A 23,539-nucleotide genomic window follows, 5' to 3' on the forward strand; every position below is an offset into this window, starting at 1 on the left:
AGGTCCTCACTGGGCGGGGTCCGGCCCCACTACAGGGGTCCTTACTAGCGGCGTGTGGCCCCACTACAGGGGTCCTTACTGGGCGGCGTGTGGCCCCACTACAGGGGTCCTTACTGGGCGGCGTGTGGCCCCACTACAGGGGTCCTTACTGGCGGCGTGTGGCCCCACTACAGGGGTCCTTACTGGGCGGCGTGTGGCCCCACTACAGGGGTCCTTACTGGGCGGCGTGTGGCCCCACTTCAGGGGTCCTCCGACCTCCCTATCCCCTTTTCTTATCCAGTTTCTCCTTTCTTTAGCTTTCGGTGCTCTGTGGATAACCATTTATTTCATTATTCATTACAGCATATTTTTTGTTTGATTATATCTTTTTTCCTATAATTTAGTACCACCATACCATATATTGAACTTGAACTATATATTTATATATATAGAAATCCCGTCTCTTCGTTCTCCTAACTTCAAGGGGATAGCTGGACCTTCTGAAACTGGTCTTTCCTACTTTACTTGAGATTGCGGATCAAAACGACGAGAAGAATAAGAATAATCACTAGAGCTGTAATATTAATTCACTGTATACCAAGAAGGTTTTAAGGAAATGTTATTTTTTTGTTATGAACATTTTAAGTGTCAAATACTCTTTTCTTTTTTGTGGTGGAACACTGCTCCAGGGAAGTTAAACCATGGTTGCTAACTTTAGCTGGTGGGGCTGAAAGTGGACCCCTAGCTATCAAACCCAGCCCCAGCAGCAGCAGACTCGCCCCTCTGATGGCCGAGAAGGGGAACTACCACTGGTTTCACCTAAACACCCCCCTGCTGGTCGAGAAGGGGAACTACCACTGGTTTCACCTAAACACCCCTCTCTTCTGGCCGAGAAGGGGAACTACCACTGGTTTCACCTAAACACCAACCTCTGCTGGCCGAGAAGGGGAATACCACTACTGGCTCCCAGCTGTTCAAGTGATGAGAAACTCTTAGGTTAGCTAGGAGTTTGATTTAGAACCAATCTGACGAAGAACGACTTTAAAAGATTATTCCAATAGCATTATTGATTACCTAGAATATTTCCTGCTGTTGAAGAATTATTATCCTTTCAACATTGAAAACAATAACTATGTATATATTTATTTATTAATATATATAAATTATTCTATAATTATAGAATCGGGAATCGGGTTAGGGACTGGGGGTTAGGGACTGGGTGTTAGGGACTGGGGGTTAGGGGTTAGGGACTGGGGGTTAGGGACTGGGTGTTAGGGACTGGGGGTTAGGGGTTAGGGACTGGGGGTTAGGGACTGGGGGTTAGGGGTTAGGGACTGGGGGTTAGGGACTGGGGGTTAGGGACAATATATGCTTGAAAGAAAAATGCTATAGCCTATCGATATATTGAACCTGGGGGGGTAGGTTCAATATATTGAACCTGGGGGGGTAGGTTCAATATATCGCTTGAAAAAAAAAATGTAGCGATATATATAGAACCTTATATTGGGTAGGTTTCATATAATGCTAGAATTTTTCTTCTCCTATATATATTGATATATAGAGCATGGGGGGGGGGGGGGGTTGGTTCCATATGTCACTTGAAAAAAATATATAGATTAATGGAACCTCAGGGGATGGCTTCATATATCGCTTAAAAATAATAATCTACCCCCCCAGGTTCCATATAAAAAAGATCTATATAAAATCTATATATATATGGAACCTACCCTCCCCCCCTCCGTTCCATACATCTATTTATATATAGGGGAGAGTGCAGAAGATGAGAAAATTTTTACTCATGTGTCCTCTAGGCAAGGAACAATAAGACAGAAGTAAAATGAAAATATCTAACTTTATCTCAGTATGTCCCCAATATAAATTATAACAATGCATCTATGACATAGGTCTGTAAAAATATGACTTCTAAATAAAAATTGGTGTTGTGGCTCAACGTAGGGGTAAGTTGAGAAATCTGGGGGTAAATTGACCAATTTACTTTTCAAGTTGAATGCATTTTATTTTACAAATAGTCTATAAATTATATTATAAATTATAAAAATATATAAATTATATATTTGCTTAAGCCAACTTTAAACAACATAAAACCTGTCAATATTTCTATTAAACAACTGATTTGGTTTTTCATATTTTAAACATTGCAGAAAAGCTATCATGCCAAGTAAGAGGGAGAAAAGGGATGGAAAGAGCAGCCATTGATGCCAAGGGTGAAAATCGATCATAGAAGTGGAAAAATACACTACATTGAAATATCACTTTATACGTTTAGAGACTAAACTTAACAGTGCATCATGGTGGGGTAAGTTAAAGGACTGCTATGTATTTACAGGTAATGGCCACAAGGGGGTGATAAAGGTACGTTATATCCACATCCTCTTCATCGCCGTTCCTCCCAAAGCGCATGGTTGAGCTGTCTACACCGTCTACCTACTGCACCGTCCGTCAACGGATGACGGAAGGCGTGGCTGACGGATCGGGGAGTAGTCTTTGCAGAGGCATAGAGTGGCGAAGTCACGCCCTTTACGGTAGAGCCCATGGGACCTATGAGATCGAAAAATATGACTGGGTTTCAATGGAGAAAAAGTAATTATTTTCTGGTACCAGTCTTTATATGCCCCGGATTACACATATGTTGTTTGTGGGTTTAAATGATCATTTTTCATGCAAAGAAAACTAAACATTTTTGTGAAGAAGTTTGATAATGTTCAATGGGCTCTACCGGAAGGGGCGTGACTTCGCCACTCTATACGTCAGCCAAGCCCGAGCATAAGCGATCTGATTGGATGACGGATCTGTCGCTGCCTGAAAAAGTTGCAGTGCATTATGGATCCATCTGTTCCGTTGGATCCATCGGCTCCGTCAAGAAAGTTGAAAAATGTTCAACCTTTCAGGCAGCGACGGATCCATCATCCAATCAGATCGCGTGTGCTCGGGCTTGGCTGACGTATGCCTCTGTAAAGACCACTCCCCCATCCGTCAGCCACGCCTTCCGTCTTCCGTTGACGGACGGTGCAGTGGGTAGACGGTGTAACAACGGCTTCGCCCCATTCAAAGTCAATGGGATCCGTCCATTGACGGATGCAGTGGGCAAGAGGGGTAAGTAATGCTGCGTTCCAGGGATACTTTTCAACCCGTAAGTTACGATTTAAAGTCACGATTCACGACTTGGTAGCGTTCCAGGCAAGTCACGACAACAAACCCTTCTGCGGCTCTATGGGCTATTCTACGAACGTTCGATTAGCGGGTTAGCAAGGTATGTTGCACTCAAAGCCTTGGTATGCTGTGATGATCTCGCAGGTGCATTTAACACTGTTGCACGTTCCAAAATGTCATGGACGTTCATATCATAAAAAATGTCATAACAACCGATTTATTGGATTTTATAGATGGTACCAACAGAGGCCGCCATTGTTGTCTATGTGTGTGTGACGTAAAAGCTGTAACTGGGCGTACCCCAGTTACACACACACATAAACAACAATCGTATTGATCTGGTACGAATTCACGGTAGTGAGTTACTGGTTTGACTGCCGTTCCAGGGCACATTCACAGGTAGAAGGTTGTGTAAACACTTTGGATTAATATGGATTAGGACTACCATATTTCCATATATTGATACTCATCTATTGATACTCATCTTTTGATCTCATTGTACTTCACTAAACAAAACAAACTACAATACTTTCATAATCATAATAAAGGTGGATAAGTGTATATGAGATGTAGACTACAATATAGGTCAAAACTACCACAGGTCCATGGATGAATCAGACACCCAGAAAACAGTAGGAAAGAGGACGTTTAAAATGCCATTTGGACCGGGAGAACAGCCCTGTGGTGCCAGGGGGCCGAGCAGAAGCAGAAGATGACAGATGCGAGAGAGTGTGACGGAGAGAAAGAGAGTGGGGAGGTAAAGGGTGGAAGACTGGTAGCGAGAGGTAGAGGCAGGGAGCAGAGGAGGCAATGAGGAGTAGGAAGAGAAGAGAAGGGGAGAGAGAAAAGGCAGGGAGGGAGACTTATGTTGGAGAACAGCCAGCACTCAATTCCGCCAACGGCGAAGGAAAATCTTCTCGGGGATGATTAGACAGAGGAGATGTGTGTCGAAAATGTGTGTGTTAAAGGTAATAATGGTGTGTGTGCGCACTAGTTTGTGCAAGTGTTTTTGTGTATGTTGGTTTGTGCACGTTCGTGTGTGTGTGTAGGTGCAGTTAGCTAACAGATGTGTGTGTTTGTTAGCAGTGGTGAGGGACTCCTTTCCCAGCCAAACGACTTCAACTGTATCTCCTCTCTCATGGGCCTTGTTCAACTAGCGACCATCTTGGTTCCAAACGTTGGTTACTCTAGCTTCTGAACGCTATCTTGGTGGGGGGAACTGAATGCTGAATTCCACGTAGAGTTCCAACCACACAGCTAGTGTTTGGAATCAAGATGGCCGCTTGGTGAGTAAGGCCCATGCCTTCTCTCTTGCGTCTAATGGCTAGTTGCGAGTGGCTGGTAAATAAAAGGGTTTTGTGGGCAAAGCAAAGACAACGGTCACACTGGTGACTTCAATAAACTTTATTATAGATTTTTATATTGGTGGTGGTATAATTCTATTAAAGTGCCGGCGGATACTCCTGGGAAAGCGTTCCTTTAATTTAACAATTGGGCTTCATCGTAAAAATGACTTCTCACACTTCGGAATCATTGGTCACATTGTTACACACACACGCACACACATTATCATGGTACACATGATTTATACAGTTGTGCAGTTGTTTCACTTATATGGTCCCTAAATATCATGAATACTCAGTTAACGTAACTTATTACAGATATATTACGGCAAGAGATACACATCCATTTCAAATGGAAGGAAGAAAGACATTGTGCAAAGACACAAACCGAAGCTCATTTTCTGGAATAAGATATTCCTATGCGTTCCGGAAAAAAACACTTAAAATACAGGTATTTTTCTCTTACAATAAATATACTATATTACATTAAAACTATTAGGATACAGACTTATACAACAATATTCTTTTACCCACCCACCCCACCCATAAGTATGCCTACAACATACATTCCCAATAAAGAAACAACCGCAAAACCTTCTCTCTCAAATATACGTCGGGTTCTGGAGGAGGATCGACGTCGTAGTCTCACGATAATCTCCCGTTAATCTCACATTAATCTCGCCTCTGAACATTCAAACTTCCCACAATGCAACATTCCACACGGACTGCAACAAGGTCAGAGAGGGGAAACAGGTAACATCTTACACACACACACACACTTACACACACTATAATCTACACAAGGTTGTACTCATATATATGTACGTATAATGGATTGCTTCGGTCCACATTCTCTTTCTTTGGCTGGCAAAGGTCTCATTCCACTCGTCTCCCATAGTTACATCTAAAATGAATCTACTGTGTGACAAACATCTAGATAACATTTACACTAAAATACCTGATTCTGTATAACAGTGGAGACATAATAATAACACATATTTGTCATTAAGTCGCTAGATATCATATTGTTGAATTTTAAGAGTTCGAAACTCACATGGGTATCGACTGATTATGTGGCGGACAACAGGCCAGTGTTTTATGCTTTTTCTATCCATTAAAGTCGACTAGGTTTCAAATTAAAAACCTTGTTCTTTACAAATTCCACAAAGGGAAAATATTGCAAATCGTAGATTAGTTGGCAGAGGTTAACACAGCTGGTTACTTCAGTGTGCACATCAAATGTTAGCTTATTTCATTAGTGCTATTTTAGAAGACAAAATTACATGATACACACACTCGCGCACGCACACACGCACGCCCACACATATACACACTCTTCCACATACTGTGCCTGCACGCCTGCATAGGGTTAGGACAAGGGTGCGGTGCGTCGGTTATGTTTATGTACAAACAGGGAGCACCCAATATTAGTCTTTATAGTTCATATATCATACAGCTGCATTGTTTATTCATACTTTACCTTTGATCTATATGCTGTGCTGTCTCTATGTTTTAACACACACACACACACGCATACACACACACACACACACACACACACACACACACATACTAACACACACACACACACACACACACACATACTAACACACACACACACACACACGCACGCACGCACGCACACATACACACACACACACACACACACACACACACACACACACACACAGGCAATACAACCCTAAACTGCAACAATGAATGACCAACATGTGTTGTGTACTTCGGGGGACAAAGGGAATGCACTATGTTGGGGACTGCAGCACACACACTCACACACACACACACGCACATACACACGCACATACACAAACACACACATGCACAGTAGAACATGAGTTCAACATACAAACTAGCGTGGTCAGACTGTACCCTGTTGTACAGTGGTCTTCCTATCAGCTGAAGTGAGCCGGTGACAAGAGTTAAGTCCTTCTCGTTGCAAGGATCCGATAAGTCAGTAAAACAATGAAAACGCTGCGAGCGAAATACATGAATCTTTTGTTTGTTTGGATGTTGTGGATTTTTTCGTTCTACCTGCAGCACTGTGATTGTTTCACCTCAATGGTCTGCAGATGCTGGACATGAAACGGCGTTAGTGAGAGAGTGTTGTAGGTTCAGCCGGTGACCGACAGGGGGGCGCCTGTTTGTTGTCTACAGGTCATGGCCCAGCCTCTCGATCTCGTCGATGAGGAAGTCGATGTCCGATTGGGTGGCGGCCGGGTTGGAGACGACCATGCGGAAGAAGTTGACTTTCTGACCCTGGGGCTGGTAGCCCACCATGGTGGTCCCCGACTCCATCATCAATGCCTTGATCTTGGGGGCCACCTGGGAAAGACAGCATGACATCATGATGACACCATGAGATCATGGGTACATGGGCAGCTAAATGTGTAAATATGTAGTTGGCAATAGTTTATGTAAATTAGAGATTGGTATTTCTAATACTGTGGTTGGAAATGCATGTGTGTGTGTGTGTTTGTGTGTGTGTGTGCGTTTGTGTGTGTGTACATGTGATCAAGTGTGAGAATGAGTGAAAGATGGTATATATGTGCAACAGAAAATATCAAAAATGTGGAACCAGATTGATGGATGGGTTTGATTGACAGCTGTCTCACCCTATGGAGCTTCTCTCGTCTCTCTTCTCCCTCGGGCATGCCCCTCAGGCTGAGTGGGAGGTACCAGAAGCACACGTTGGTGTGCTGGGGCTGGGGAGGAACCAGAGAACACAGGTTCATACAGGGAAGGGATGAGGAGACAAGGAAAGAGGAAGGAAGGAATAAGAACAAACGCAAGTAAGAAAGGTTGAAAATTAGGAAAGAAGTAAGAACAGAAGACGATAATAAATACATTACATTACATACATACAAATTGTTTGGTCCGACAACTATACATATTGCAGGTTCCATTTCAGATTGTGTTAGTCCTCACTGCAGCCCTGGAACAGGACTGAGAGGAGCCCATCTAAAGTGCGTGACGTGTTGGGTCGATGTGTCAGGCGACTCACCACTCCATCGAACACCATCTGGTAGCCCTCGCGGTCCTTGATCTTGTTGTACAGATACTGGGACAGGTCCAGGCACTTGTCAATGTGCTGCTCGAACCCAATCGTACCCTAGAGGAGGTGGAGCAGGACACACTGACTCAGGGAACCAATCTTTGTTTGTCTGGTTTTTATGTCCCTCTCTTCTAGCCTACAACATGAAATCAGCTCTAGTCCCTTCTGGTTGACTTTCTGACAACTTTTCTCGATCCTTCTGCATCTTTCTTGTGTTTCTGCTATATTGACTCCGTCTTTACTATATCATATCTCTATCTTTACCTTACGCATGAGGCAGAAATTGAGCCAGTATCTTCTCATCCTGGTTTCTTCTCCATATTTCCTCTATTTTCCTGCGGTCTCTCCCCTACATTTGATCTATCGTTCCTCTATCTTTCCCCATAGCTTCTCTATCTCTCCTTGGTCTTCCCTCTTCTCGTTACCTTGGCCTTCCACATGAGCCAGAACTTGAAGATGTCCACGTGGCGCCCACACTGGATGGCCATGTCCCCGGTGTCGTAGGTCACGTCATACTGCTTGTCGGGCTGGAACAGGTAGCCGGCGCACATGGAGTTACAGCCGGCCAGGACTCCCTGCAGGAGACACACACGATGCACACAGGTTGGCTGTGATATGGGATGTGATGGATGTGTAATGTAGATGGATGTGTACCGGGAGTGATATGAAGGATTTGACTGTGTGCCTGTGTGTGTATTGTGTATTGGGGTATTGTTTATGTTTGGTTGTTCGTGTGTGTGTGTGTGTGTGTGTGCATGCGTGTGTGCGTGTTTGTTTGTGTGTAAGGTCCAAATTCTATTCTTTATGTGTGTGCTTTATTGTAGGATCAAAAAACATATCACTCAAGACCAAACTAAAAATCGTCAACTCAAATGTCAAATCCACTCTACTTTACGTATCAGAAACCTGGAAGACAACCACCAACATACTCAACAAACTACAGACATTCAGCAACCGCTGTCTACGACGCCTCCTGGGAATCTACTGGCCCAACACCATCTCAAATGCCAACCTGTGGAAACTCACCAAACAAGAACCAATAGAGACCCAAATCAGGAGGACAAAATGGAAATGGATAGGCCACAGACTCAGAAGAAAAAAAAAATCAATAACAAAGCAGGCCCTACCATGGAAACCACAAGGCGAGAGAAAGAGGGGAAGACCAAGAGCCACCTGGAGAAGAACCACAGAGCAGGAGATGAAGACGAAAGGGCTGACATGGCAACAACTGGATCGGAAGGCACAAGACCGAAGAGGATGGAGGGGTTTCATCGATGGCCTATGTTCCCCAGGGAACTTAAAGGCCTAACTAACTAGCACTTGATTGTAGGATCGCACATATTGGTGTGCAAGGTGTATAATCCGGGTGCTTTTGGCGTGTTTTTGGACAACCACTAAAGATACTCGGCTTCCTCTCAGCGATGCTACCAATTAGCACCAGCTACGAGAGCACTTAGTACGTTAACCAATAGAAACCAATAGCTACCGCACTAGAGAGGACTGTCCCAAGTGTTTGTGTGTGTGAATTCATTTGGATGGGAGACCAGTTGATGCTGCTAGAGGGGTTGAAGGGCAGGGGTGCTCATCCCTCTGGCCTATGCTATATCCCCACTGCCCTCGGACACAGAGGGGGACTGTCCAGACGAATAGTGGAATGGGAAAGTTATATTTTCACATTCTGTTTCTCTTGCTGCCATTTGTTGGTATGTGCCTGTTTCCTTGACCTCCAGTGGAAGGTCGAGAAGCAAGGGCTCCAACTGATGGGCACAGCTACAACCCCCTTTATGACACCCTGAGGAGGTCCATCGATAGTTTACCATCTGGTTAACCAATACTATAGTTTTATTGGGGGGCTATATAAGAAGTCCTTGCTTTTGCCAATGCAATCGTGGCTCAAAATCCCCACCTCAGGAGCACCGTCTTTAGGATAAGACCTTAAACCGAGATCGTGACTCCCTGCTGGCCCTAAAGATCTCATTGCCCCCAAGAGTAGAGGTTTTAACTCCGGTGTCCTTGCCAAATGTATGAATGAATGAATGAATGTCTGAATGAGGTAATGTATGAATGAGTGTGTGTGTGTGTGTCTGAATGTACCTTCTCCCGGACCAGGATGGCAGAGCACTGCAGGGGGACCCCCATCATCTTGTGGGGGTTCCAGGTCACAGAGTTGGCCCTGTCACAGAGTGCACCGTTTAGAACCAACCCCCGTGGCTCACACACAGGACCCCACTCCCGGTACCCAGACCCCCAGACCCCCTTTACCTCTCAATCCCGTCGAGCTTGTGGCGGTGCTTTCTGGACATCAGCAGACCTCCCCCCCACGCCCCCTGAGGAGACGCAATCAAACTGAGCTCTACGCGCAAACGCTAAACCGTTCAAATAGCACGCGGTATAAAGATGGTCACTTTTGGATGGGAAATTTGGGCTTAAAAGCAATAAATACACAGCATTATTAGGTTTCATTTTTATATAATATCATACATTCTCTACACGCTCTATAGATTGTCCACACAATATACACACAGCCTTATTTTGTTTTATTGTTATATATTACACCATACATTCTCTCCTAGCTCTATGGATTGTATTTAAATTTAAGAACGATAAGTGATATGAAGCATTGGATGGATCAAGTAAAACAGACGCAAAAAAAGGATGTCATTGGCCAGAAATGTATGCTGGCCAGTGGGATGTTTCCCCCTCCCCCGGCCAATGCAGTACGCAGTGTTAGGCGCAGCTTACCACGGTGTCCAGTCCCTCACTGAACACACCCCCCACACCCAAAAACAGCAGCATGTCTGCGGCATGCCCACTCACGTCCACGTGCAGCCACAGGTTGTACTTCTCGCAGATGTCAGCGATCTCATTGATGGGGTCGAAGGCCCCGTACACGGTGGAGCCCCCCGTGGCGTTCACAAACAGCGGCACGCAGCCCTGTGGGACGCACCGGAGGTCAGCGGTCAGGGTTAGGGTTAGAGGGGGACAAACACAGAGAGAGACAGGGAAGACAGAGAGATGGAAAGAAGGAAAGAAAGGACGTGAAAAGAGAAGGTATGAATAAACAAGGAATGAGAGCGAAAGAGTGAAAGGAAGGATTAAAGACAACATTGGAAGGAGGAAAGGAAACGTCGGACGAAATAAAGAAATACATGAAAGAAAGAGTTTAAGAGAGAAAAGAGGGAGAAAGGTGCAGGACACCAACCTTCTGTTTAGCATCAATGATCTTGGCCTCCAGGTCTGCCGGAATGACTCTCCCCCTGAAACGAAGCAGAGGATCATCAGCATAAGGTGCTACACCGCGGTGTTACACCGCGGTGTTACAGTGTGGACTCCTGGCGTGGGGCTGCTGTACCTCTCATCGGTGCTGAGCAGGATGACGTTCTCTGAGCCGAAACCCAGGGCAGCGCCGGCCTTCTTGATGGAGTAGTGGCTCTGGAGGGAGAAGATACAGTCACTTGATTTCATATCATTCTGAGGATCTGATACTCTTAATCATCAACAATCAACCTTCATCACTCACCCCATTGTATCAAGTGGACATTGCGCTTTCATGTATCCCAGACTTAATGTTTTGAGTCTGCCTTTTTGTCTGATGTAAAGCACACATACCCATTTCGTTTATGATTATTATCATAATTACAATCCCGCCAACGCTGAAAAATAACAGGATCCCTGTGTGACAGTAACGTATGAGGGGCCTTGCTTGTTGTCAAAGTGTTCGATTCGCAGGAGCCAACACAGAGGGAGCAGATATGGTGGATAAAGCAGTTTAATTTAAGTGGCCGTTGGTTTGATTGGATTGAACCCAATGATAATTACCAGACGATCTGAACGCCATAGCAGCCAGTCAGCCATATCACACACTCCATTAGGATAGCTTAAATGGATCGTCTTTTACTCTGTGTGTGTGTGTGTGTGTGTGTGTGTGTGTGTGTTTGCGTGCTTGCGCTTGTGTGTGTTTTCCTATGCCTGTGGGCATGTGTCTGTGTGTTTGTATGCGTGCCTGTGTGTGTGTGTCTACATGTGTGTCTGCCTGTGAGTGTGTGTGTGTGTGTGTGTGTATGTGTTTGATTGTGTGTGTTTGTGTGTGTGCTTGCATTTGTGTCTGCCTGTGTGTTTGTCTGTGTCTGTCTGTCTAGCTGTATACATGCATTTGTCTGTGTGTGTGTGTGTGTGTGTGTTGATATGTTTGTGTCTGTGTGTGTGTCTGCCTGTATATATGTGTGTTTATATGCATGTGTATGTGTGTGTGTGTTTGTTTGTGTTTTTATATGTGCGTGTGTCTGCATTGTGTTTGTGTTTCTTTATATGCATTTGTATGTAAGTGTGTGTGTGTGTGTGTGTGTGTCTCCTGAGCAGACGTACGTGTTCGGAGGTGAAGAGGACCAGGCGGGGCGCAGCAGACATGCCCTTGGCCTTCACCTCAGGGAAGTACTTGTAGCGCGCGATCATCACGCTGTACATGTTGGATATGGCGCCCCCTGTGGACCGCAGAGACACACATCAGGACCCTGGACAGCACTAAACCAGTGGCCCACACACACACACACACTGACATTTACCTTAATATTTGCCGCTAATACATACAGAATGTTGATCTCACACACACACACATGCACACACTCAAGCACACACACACCTATGCATGCACACACACACACACACACATGCACACACACTGACATTTACCTTAATATTTGCAGCTAATACATACAGAATGTGATCTCACACACACACACACTCAAGCACGCACACACCTATGCATGCACACACACACACACACATGCACACGCACACACACACACACACACATGCACACACACACACACACACACGCACGCACACACACACACACACACACACACAAACAAACACAGTGACATTTAAACGCAAATTGCATTAAATACAGAAAGGACACACACTGCTACGGCTCTCCCCCTCTTTGTCTCTGTAGCTCTGTCTGTCGGATACAAACACACACCAACAAACACACACATACCTGGGGAGAACAGGCCGTCCCCCTCCCCGTTGGGCCAGCCCACCATCTCCCTCATCTTCTTCAGGGTCAGCTGCTCCATCAGAACAAACACCGGCGCAATCTCATAGGTGAACCTGTCAATCACACGCAGATGTTGGAGTTAAACATCTGGGCTTGGTATGAGGATAAGGGAGAGTAGCCGAACAGCTCGGCACATACTGACTGTGCAGACGATTGGGTAAATAGAACACCTTTAACAATCCATGATATTGTAAGTATAGTAGAATATGGATATGATATCAGTTAGAATCTCATAACACATTCACGAATACATACTCCTACAACCACCCGTGCCGTACACTAACACACACAAACACAGATACAGACACACACACACATGCATACGCTCACACACATGCACACACACACACACACACACACACACACACACACACACACACACACACACACACACACACACATAGTAGCCTAGCAGTGATATTAGGCGCAAGCCTCACTTCTCAGAGCAGACTGAGAAGTCAGGCTTGCGCTGACCAAGCTAATTTAAAGTTGTCAGATAAGAGAGGCAGCAAACATTCATATTTAAATCCTACCCTCATGTCCCAGTACTTTAATTAAAACCCCAAATGCTGTGATGGCTATCAGTCAGCCCTGACAATCTTCCTGGCAGGCTTGAATGAGGCTGATGTAACAGTGCTGTGTGTGTGTGTGTGTGTGTGTGTGTGTGTGTGTGTGTGTGTATGTGTGTCTGTGTGTTTGTGTTTGTGTGTGTCAGTGTGTGTGTGTTTGTGTTTGAACTATGTGTGTGTGTAATGTGTGTGTGTGTGTGGGCTTGATGTAGGTGTGTATAATGAGTGCCAAAGTATGTGTGTGTGTGTGTGTGTTTGTGTGTGTGTGTGTGTGTGTTTGAAGTTTGTGTTTGTGTAATGACTGTTTGGTGTGGAAGAGAGAGAGAGAGAGAGAGAGAGAGAGAGAGAGATAGAGAGAGAGAGAGAGAAAGAGAGAGAGAGACAGAGAGAGAGAGAGAGAGAGAGAGAGAGAGAGAGAGAGAAAGAGAGAGAGAGCTGTTTGAAAGAGATAACAGTTTATTTTACCAAAATGTAGCACATGCACACATGGGGGATGGGGGTCAAATAAAAAAAAGTGTTGTGTAACTGGCCTAATTAGACTGAGGGTGTTCGAAGATAAGCCTTGGCTGTGTGGGTGTGTGTGTGTGTGTGTGTGTGTCTGCTTGTTTTGTGTGTCTGCGTACATGTGTGTTTGTGTGTGTGTGTGTGTCTCCAATAAAGAAAATGTCATGGCGGTCTAACATGAAGAAAATGAAAGTGCAGGAAATGACATCACAAGAGATAAATGGGGCTGTGAGGAGGAGGGAAGGGGTCTTAACAAACAGAGAAAGGAAGGCGAGGATGAAAAGGAAAAGGAGGGAGAGGGAGCGGGGGAGAGAGAGAGAGAGCTATCTCTCTTGTTTAATCACTCTTGCTTAGCACTGACCCGGGGGGGTGGATGTGATTGGAACATTAGCTTCCCAGTCAATACATGCAGCCTGATGATGACGGATGGCCCTGCTATAGCATACAGGAGTGGCATAGCATGGGATAGAATAGCATGGAAGCTAGTTGCTTTACCGTGGAAAACTTTATCATTGAATACCATAGAATGGAACTAGCCTAGCCTAGAAATAGCATTGCGTGCAAAATTTATTGTGCGGAATAGCATAGCATTGAACTAGCATAGCCTGTTTTAGCATAGCATGGTAACTAGCAGCACAGAAGCTGGCATGGAGTAGCACAGCATGGAACTAGCATTGCATAGAATTAGCATAGCATGGATTATCATAGCATAGAAACTAGCATAGCATGAATAATACAGCATTATTAGCCACAACAGAAATATTAAAATATATAATATATATGTTTGCGTATTTTACTTTTTAGTATTTAACCAACTAGTCAACTTGATTTAACCACAAATACTCCACACACATGTATGCATAGATAAAAAACATGACATCCAGGCGCCCCACGGTGAAACCCTGTGGTTCCAGACCGTCCATCCACACCGGGCTTCAGAGTTACAGAGCCTTTTTAAAATTCCCCTTCGCTCCGCGAGTCATTTCACGCTGTAATGACAATAATGGAGATCATTATCACAATCAGAGCCAATCATCGGTCCTTTCAGGGCGAGAATCACCCTTTCGTCACCTGCCCCTCTCGGGGGACTGCCCCTAAATGCCCTTATTATCAGCATCAAGGGCGCGCATGTGTGTGTGCGTGGGTGCTCGCGCGAGTGTGTGTGTATGTGTGCGCAACTAACACGTTGACCCCCTCCGCCAGCCTCTCAAAGCACCATTGAGTCCCTCTGTATCCATAGGGACAAAGGAGCCGGAATGAGTGGCCCGCAGGGGATCAGAGGCAGCCCGTCTCCGCGGTGCCTCGGGGCTCCAGGACATTGTTGTGTCAGTGTGGGGGCCCCAGCTGGCCTATCTGATAGGACCAGCCCCGCAATGAGCCCGCTGCTCAATGGGCCGGAACGCCCGGCTCTCCCTATCTGGGACAGACAGAGCTGGTGGGTGGATGCCAGAGTGGGAATTTGGGCGTTCTTCCAGCGCCAGAGAGATGAGATGGGGAAGGTATTTTTGGTTGAAAAAAATTGGCTATTGTATATGGTGATGATTTCTTTTGTATATTTATTGCTAAGCTTTTGATTTTTGTTCTCCAGATCAAATATTTTATTGGATGATTCATTGCCAAGATAGACATATGAAATTTATTCAAATATAAGTTACATTGATTTAATTCCTATGGTTAGCAATCTTTAGATACATTGGCTTAGATTTCATTTTCAACTATCAACATCACACTAACTACCAAAACATTACATTAAGTTTCGATTTCAAAACATTTCAGTGCAAGACTAATTCAGCTTTACTTTCCCCCAAAAACATAATTAACTGCAAAAGGGAATCGATTAAAATGGCGACTCATTAAAAATAAGCATCCTATTTAATTAAAAACACGAGGGACACGCTTTTAACCCAAGTCTCATAAAAATGCGTTTTGTTTTACTCTCAGATTTCAGCCTTTTCTTCGCAGCTTGTAACCGTGTGCTAAAGTGCAGGTTGGTCCACAGGCACTGCACACTCAGGCATGTAACGTTCCTGTTATGTATCAATGACCTTATCACAGATCTAGGTCATTCCCGCATGTATTTTTATGTGTATGTGTATGAGTTTGTGTATGTGCATGTGCATGTGTTTGTGAATGCTTCTGTGTACGCGTATGTGTATGTGTATGTATGTGTGGTTGTGTGTTTAGTTTGTGTGTTTGTGTTGTGTTCATATTATTTATTTGTGTGTACATACACATGAACATACAAATGCACGTGCGTGTGAGTATGCGTGCGTGTACATATGTGCGTCTATGTGTGTGTGTGTGTGTTTATCACCATGAATGTGTGTATGCGTACAGTGCCGCCTGGCTCACATCCTCTATCAGCACGGCCCACCATGGAAGCACTGACCCGCGATCAATATGCAATCTAACCTCCCCCTGGGGCCCCAGGCCCGTCAGGGGCCGGTCCGGACTCCCAGGGTCTCGGTATACAGTCGTTTGCAGGACCACGGTCAATACCCCAGGTCTATCCTGGCCTGACAAAACACCTTACATCACCGACCTCTGGAGCCGGCCAGGGGTCGGCCGCTGTAAGGGGCCCCCTGCAGTGTCTGATCCGGGGCCCGCACCGCTCTGAGCAGCCCATCAGAGGCGGGCCCTCCGGGCGGCTCTGTCCTGTGTTGACACTGAATGGTGTCTCCCTTCTATATATAGCCCTACATAAATGCTATTACATTCCCACAAGCACAACACACATACTTACATATGAACATGTGCACTGCACATGCATCGACACATGCACACATACACACAGGATATATATGTTACACACACAGCCAAATCCACCTACACAAACAAAACCATGCACATACACACGCACATGGAGACACACACACCACCACATCCACCAACAAAATCACTCAAACCGGCACAAACGCGCACGCACACACATACACATAGACGTACACATACACACACACACACACTGACAACTACACACAGAGTACAATTTATGTGTGTGTCTGTGTTTGTGTGTTTGTGTGTTTGTGTGTGTGTGTGTGTGTGTGTGTGTGCGTGTGTGTGTGTGTGCGGGTGCGTGTGTGTGCGTGTGTGCATGAGTGAGTGTCTGTTGTTTACTGCATACATTACACAACATGGGACATTGACAGGTCAAGGTCGGAGCCGGGGCAGGAGGGAGACTCACATGTTGGTGTTGGCCGTGGAGGTCAGCCACTCCCCGGCCAGGCCGATGATGTCCAGGCCGGTGGACAGCTGGTTGAAGAAGCGCGGGTGACCTGGGGAGCACCAGACCCAACACAAGGGTCAACACAGAGCTACAGAGATAAGTTTGGACTCAAGCCGGCTGCCTGAGGAAGATAGGCCCTCCACCACAAAACACCCCCGTGGGGTTCACTGTTCTCTCTGAGTTCACACGACTGTATAGGCCTGCCTCTCTGCAGGCCTAACTACATATAAATTAACACAAAGAATTAAAAATGAATATATCCTCATAGCCTATTATTTTACAATTATTATTTTGATCCAGGCTGGTTCCTGCCTGTATGTTACATAGCTTTGTTGTTTCTATTTTTTCCTTTTCCCGAGGCCTTTGTAATTAGAGGCCAGCTCGTCTGCTCTATTTTTGGTTAATCATCTATGACAACAGCATTTAGGCCTATACGTCGAATGCACTTTGTTTTATGGGTTATTTTCGAATAATTGGCTAATTCAAACTTCTAACACAATGTACGAGCAGCAAATTCAATCTATCTATTGATCGTTTTAAATAAACATATATGCCAAACATGCGACACTTTTCTAAGGGGTAGCCTAATCCGCTTCAGTGCACTAGACAGCTCTCGCCCCTTACGCCAACGTCAGACCACCACGACGGTGGCACCTTACCCTCCTCTACTTTAAATCCGGTGACAGCGGGTTTTAAATTCCATCCATTCCATCCTCTTAATGACCAGTGAACGCGCTTGTAGACATAACAAGCGGCGTGATATAAAACCCACGGGACACTTTAAACGCTTTCGTTCCTAACAGCTTGAAATAGCACTTCACTTGGTCGAGAAACCCCCTCAGGCGACACTCGCTTAATAAGTGGAGGAAGGAAGGAGCAGAGCGATGTGATCTGAATTATCAGGGGGACAATAAAGCCACGCGCTGGCGGGACCGGGGGCTATTCGTTCCCGATATGCGTCCCGGACGCTCTGCTAAATAGCCATAGCATGCAGCGACCGAACCAATTATAATGTTACACACCTAAACGATTAGCCCCTGATTATAATAACAATACGATAGAGTTTCTGTTTCTGATGCAGTACATTTGGTGTAACGTGGAGGTCAAGATCTTAGAAGGCCAGTTTATTTTTTCTTGCCTTCAAAGCATTCTTTATGTTTTTCTTTATAACAATTTATATAGCGTTAAGACAGCCCGCTCGACAGATTTAGAATGTTGAAAACGTGAACCTTGCAGCTCTAACTGACCTGTGCGGACGCCGTACTTGAGCGTGTCCCTGCAGTCCACCAGGATCTGCTCCAGGGACTCCGGCTGGTCCGACAGCTCCAGGTTGAAGCCCTCCATGCCCTCCAACAGCTGGTGGGGGTGGTGGAAGTCCAGCACCTTGGTGGAGCGGTCGAACGTCTTCCTGACGTAGTTGGTGAGGATCTCGACCACCTCCATCAGGAACTGGATGGTTGGCTCCTCGCCATTTTTGGCGGGAAGCAGGTCTGTGACGCGGAATGAGAGCGAAAATTGCAATTATACTAAATGGCGATTCGATAACGTTCGTCACAGTTGAAGCACCGGATACCAGTGCTTTGTTAATTATTAGTGAAAGAATAAATCACGGTCCTTATATATACATGTCAAAAAAATGAGTTGACGTATTCTCACCTCGAGCATACAGATTGGAGAAGTCGCTCTCGGTGCGGCGGAAGCGCGAGTCGCTGTTGTCGCCGCAAGAGAGCAGGTTCTTCTGGCCCGCGAGCCTCCCCTTGTCGTCCAGGCTGTTGTTCTTCTGTAAGAACCCTAGGGTGTTACAAGACGGGGCGCAGGGGGAAGGAAACGATCAGTTACTACCCAACGTCTCCATTCTGGACGGAGAAAGAAAAAAGGAGACCAACACAGCCAAGAAGCCCTCGACGAAGGATGTTCGAGATGTCCACTTCTTCCACTAACGGCTTCCACAAAATGGTTTCACCATCAGTTCCAACTGAGCCACCTGCTCTGAAGTAGGCCCTCAACACAGTAGGCCTAGATTTTATTTTCAAGTAGGGGGGTATCCTTTATTCCATCGCACATCCAGAAATCATAACCACAAGTAAGTCACGCGGAGAACAAAAAAGGGAAACACCCATTTGAGTTGTCGATGGCCTTTCTTCCGGCTGTCCAAGCCCGGCGGCTCGCGGCTAACCGGGAAGGCATAGGTGACGGTGCACGCGCCCCTTCAGCCAGTACACGCAGACGCAGTAAATTGGGAGCAATGAAGGGTGCCTCACTCGTCAGTTCCAGAACTGTCCGCCCTCTTCAACGTCCATTTTAGATTCCACAGTAAATTGTGTTTTTTATAGACCTTATCACAGTCTTGTATGCCTAATATTGGAAAAATGCGAAATCAAAAGCCAGCATCGAGACCAATTGCTCCGAATTTTCATGAGAGAAATATCTGTTGTAATGTCTTAACTATTTACTTTTTTTTTTTTTTTTTACTAACTACGACTTAACACTTAAATGATTACATCTCAGCTTGAGATTTATTCACTGGTTTTAAGAGATAGGGCCGAGAGGCATGTGCATCAAAATGGCCTCAGCTGTCAACAAACCCTCGCTTAGTTTATATGATTAAATATTCCAAACGCCGTTACCAAAAATGTTTCATGAATAATGAGTAGGCCTAGGCCTAGTCGATGCAGTTAAGATTAAAAGTAGGCTATATAATTACTGAAAATAAATATATAATAACACATTTTATATAAGCCTGTCTCTCAGTGATTGGATAATCCCTGCTGAAACAACCCACATTAGATTTTCATAAAAAAAAAAAAAGAAGTATATATTCTGTTGTGATGGAGTAAAGTGGAAGAGAAGGCGGGGGCGTTAGGGAGGGTCGAGCCGCGCTCCCAGCCTCGCCTTATGAAACCTACAGGCTAAGCGTCTTTGACCTTTAGGAGATGAGAACGCGCAGTGACAGTCATGGATGGCGCGAGCTCTCAAAGCCCGGAGACATAGGCTTATAATAAGGCCTCCAACCCAGAGAAGGAATAATAATAATAATAATAATAATAATAATAATAATAATAATCTGGTAGTAAAGAATGATTACATTTTTTATGTTTTTTTCAGGGACCAAAACTTACCACAGATCTTCATTCCCAGTTTCCGTGTGCACCCGTGCATCCATGCCTGATCGTAGGCTAAAACAAAATTATCGGGGAAAGGGTTTGAATTTCTCAGATTATGGACTATACACACGGTGGAGACAGTAAGCGCGTGGATGGATAAAAGCAGGTGCGGCTCGCGCGGCTAAGTGGTGTGATGCAAAGCGGTGGAACAACACAAGTCAGGCGGGCACGCGCGAGCGGGGTGTGTGGCGGTTCTGTGACGCCCATGGGATGATGATGGCTTTAACACTTCTGATGGCCGTCCAATCAATAGGGGCCCGAAGTGGCCCGCGTGGCAAATGCATGGTGGCGTACACCCGGGCAAAGGGGTGGGCTGGGATTAACATCCGTGAAATGAGCTCGCGTAGGAGGACGGGAATTAATTGAGTGAAACACAGTGTGTGACTGCGCGTGCTGGCAATGTCTGCTGCTGCCGGAAGTCTATATGGAGTCTAATACAGAAACGTATGGCAATCTCTCTCTCTCTCTCTCTCTCTCTCTCTCTCTCCTTCGCTCTGTCTCACGTACGTACACACACACACACACACACACACACACACACACACACACACACACACACACACACACACACACACACACTCCTGCGCTCCAAAAGCCATGCGTAGGAGCCGGGCATGCTTGGGCAGAAATGGATAGGCCTGAAAAGCGTTGAAATAAATGCAGAACCTAAAACAACAAAGCCCGGAGAATGACAACACGACATACCTGACACTAAACGTAAAAAAATATAAAAAAACATTCTCAAAACCAATTTCAGGCAAAGACAAACCTGAGATGTTCTAGTGTCTGGCTCGGGGCTATAGGGCGGGAGACGGTCACACACAGAGACACTGCACTAGCCGCCGGGCGGGAGATGAAGCGGACAGAGATAATGGTAACATCCAGGCAGCACGAGCCAGCGGAGGGCAAGCGTCCTCCGATCCACCCCGACCGCCATTTAGGTTTTATATAAAAATAATAATAAACCTTTCCTTTTATTCAACAAATCGAATCAACAAAATTATTGCATAGCCGATATATAAAGGAAAAAAAAATAACTGTAAAGAAGGAAATAGGCGAATTACGGTGGAACTCTAGCAGTTCCGTTATTATCCGAACCGTTTATTTTCATTTTAGCTTTTTGCCTTGAAAAGCGATTACCGCCGACGAGGTCCATTCAGAAGCCACTGCAATTATCTGTTATTTCCAGCCGTAATCACGCAGATGGCTGCTTAATTGCCTTGAATGCAAAGAATGGAGTTTAAAAAAAAAAGGCTGATAAAAGCAAAAGAAAAAATGAACTAATCTTTTCAGTGGTTTCAGACAAAGCCTATAACGTAGGCCTACAACCCAAAAATATACTTTTGGGTTGCATCGACGTAGAAAGCCTAGAGGGTTTATAGTGGCATCCAACCGCGACGTCGAATAATCAAATTTGACAGCTACAGAATTGAAAATAAAATAAAAACATTACCCTGCAAATGGTTGGCCTAAATAAGAGTGATTTGAACCTCAATTTTTTTCAGCAATGGGGTGGATATTCTGTTTCTGTTTGGGTCCTAAAGAGTGGAGCCTATAGACTCCAGCCTATCAGCTATCTAAATCAGGCCATTTAAATGGAAATAAAGGACATCGTGCACGAGCCCTGTTGACGGCGCGTTATTTCTGCTTGCTTCCCGCGAGCCTCCGATCCCGGCGGTCTGTCCCTCGGCGCTGCGCACCGCTGATCTATTAGACAGCGGCGGACAGCTGTGATAGCTCTGTTTTTAACCGGAATGATTAACGACAGAGCCCCTCGCAGTTAAACGGCTCCTGTGAGGTCGCTCTGGATCCAAGGATCCGAACGTACAGTGGGCGGTACCTCATCCCCCCTGTGACCAGCCAATCAGCTGCATGGTTGGTAACGAACAGGGCTAGGCTACCGCCCACTGTGCGTTCCTGATCCGCGATTTGTTAGCCACGGAGCGTGGTACCGCCCATCGGTACGTTCGGACCCTTGGTTCTAGCCATAGCTAAATGGCTCGGGTGAGGTTCGTTTCTAACCCAGTGAAAGGCGCGGAGGAGGAGAGGGAGAGAGCGGCGGAGGGAGACGAGGAGTCCGGACTTACTTGTGGACGAGGGTCTTAAATTGGCGGTGTTAGGGTCTGGGTCCGCGCCGCTGGCGGTGGGTTCGGACGTGGCCATCGCTCTTCCGTGTTCTTCGGTTCGGTAATTAGGTGATCTTCGGCGGGGAATAACCCGGGAACTGCGAACAAATGAAGAGAGATATAGACTCGACAGCTCGGCCTGGACTTAAAAATCTTAAAATTTTCCGGATGAAAAAAATTAAGTGATCGGATTAATTAGGCCTAGGCCTAGGCCTACTTGTATAATGTCATGGTTAACATCCATAAAATAACTCGATTCGGAATATATACCTGGCCTGTCATTTAACGATTTTTAATGGTTATCACGATCGTTAAGGTCTGTAGCCTTTTACCTGTTGGCTGAATAAGTTCCTGTGCTATTCTCCGTGCATAAAGCCCCGGCCAACTAACGGCACTGAAGTAGCCGATGAATAGATGCATTTAGACATAACTCCTCCTATTATGTAGGCCTAACGTGCCACACTAAATAGGCCTACACAATTGATCGAGAGTAGATAGCCTACACTAACGAATAAAGTATATTTAAATTAAATTCATTCGATTTTTCATTTTTCCTTTATTGAGGCTCAAGAACGAAATCTCCGTCCCCTTAGGAATCAGTCAGAGCTGCTAGATCAGGGAGTCTCAAAGAGTCGTTGTAATTAACTGAGACCATTTTCCATGCACGGACATTTAGTTGGTCAGTCTCCTGGTTTATTAGCGACATTTCCCCAGCATGATAAAACAGCACATGAAATGCCTATTTCGGATCAAACAGCATAAATGGTTTAATTGGAAGAAAATAGTTTATTATTTAGAAGAGAAAAATTGACATTTTTGACCACAGGTTAAACTTTAAACATTTTTATGTGTTCTAGCAGAACCATGCTTATCAAAGAACGAATTCATTTGTCAAACGCTTGCGACTGATCACTAATGACACCAATCAGGGAAAATGTGTTAATCAAATTCCTCACATTCTCCATAGCCTACTCATTTTACGCCAAACGCTCACATTTCTTTGCTTAAGTGACACCCTTCGCAGTCTTTTTCTTTTTATCTTTGACACGCATCTTTTCTCGTCGAGATATCAATATATCCCATATTAACAAATGGAAAAACGCCGAATATCTGAAAGCATGCTTTGGAAACACCATAGAGCGAGAGAAGCCGTCTTACCTTCAGCAGGCGCACAGGTTGTCGAGTCTGTGTTTGGACCTATGACGGAGCGACCAGATATCCGGCAAAGGTACGAGATCTAACAGTCCAACGGCGACGACAGCAGAATACCAATAGAGCGCGAAAAAATTCCATCCAGCGGCGCGCGGTGACCCTTTCTCCCTCAA

General features: G+C 45.4%; 1 protein-coding gene across 1 annotated transcript; it reads right to left on the minus strand.

The window, feature by feature from the left end:
* Nucleotides 1-6,499: 6,499 nt before the first annotated feature.
* LOC307086431 (glutamate decarboxylase 1-like) lies at nucleotides 6,500-22,251 on the minus strand (the record flags this gene model as incomplete). Its single annotated transcript, XM_079751643.1, has 16 exons — nucleotides 6,500-6,836; nucleotides 7,127-7,216; nucleotides 7,516-7,623; nucleotides 7,992-8,141; nucleotides 9,661-9,739; nucleotides 9,829-9,893; nucleotides 10,384-10,500; nucleotides 10,769-10,823; nucleotides 10,919-10,998; nucleotides 11,932-12,047; nucleotides 12,566-12,678; nucleotides 16,883-16,973; nucleotides 18,172-18,414; nucleotides 18,581-18,715; nucleotides 20,044-20,100; nucleotides 22,176-22,251. The coding sequence occupies 16 exons, from the start codon at nucleotides 22,249-22,251 to the stop codon at nucleotides 6,663-6,665; spliced, it is 1,749 nt and encodes a 582-aa protein (XP_079607769.1). The 3' UTR covers nucleotides 6,500-6,662.
* Between the last annotated feature and the right edge of the window lie 1,288 nt (nucleotides 22,252-23,539).

The sequence above is a fragment of the Pollachius pollachius genome (genome assembly GCF_949987615.1).
Source record: "Pollachius pollachius genome assembly, chromosome: 14".
NCBI classification, from domain to species: domain Eukaryota; kingdom Metazoa; phylum Chordata; class Actinopteri; order Gadiformes; family Gadidae; genus Pollachius; species Pollachius pollachius.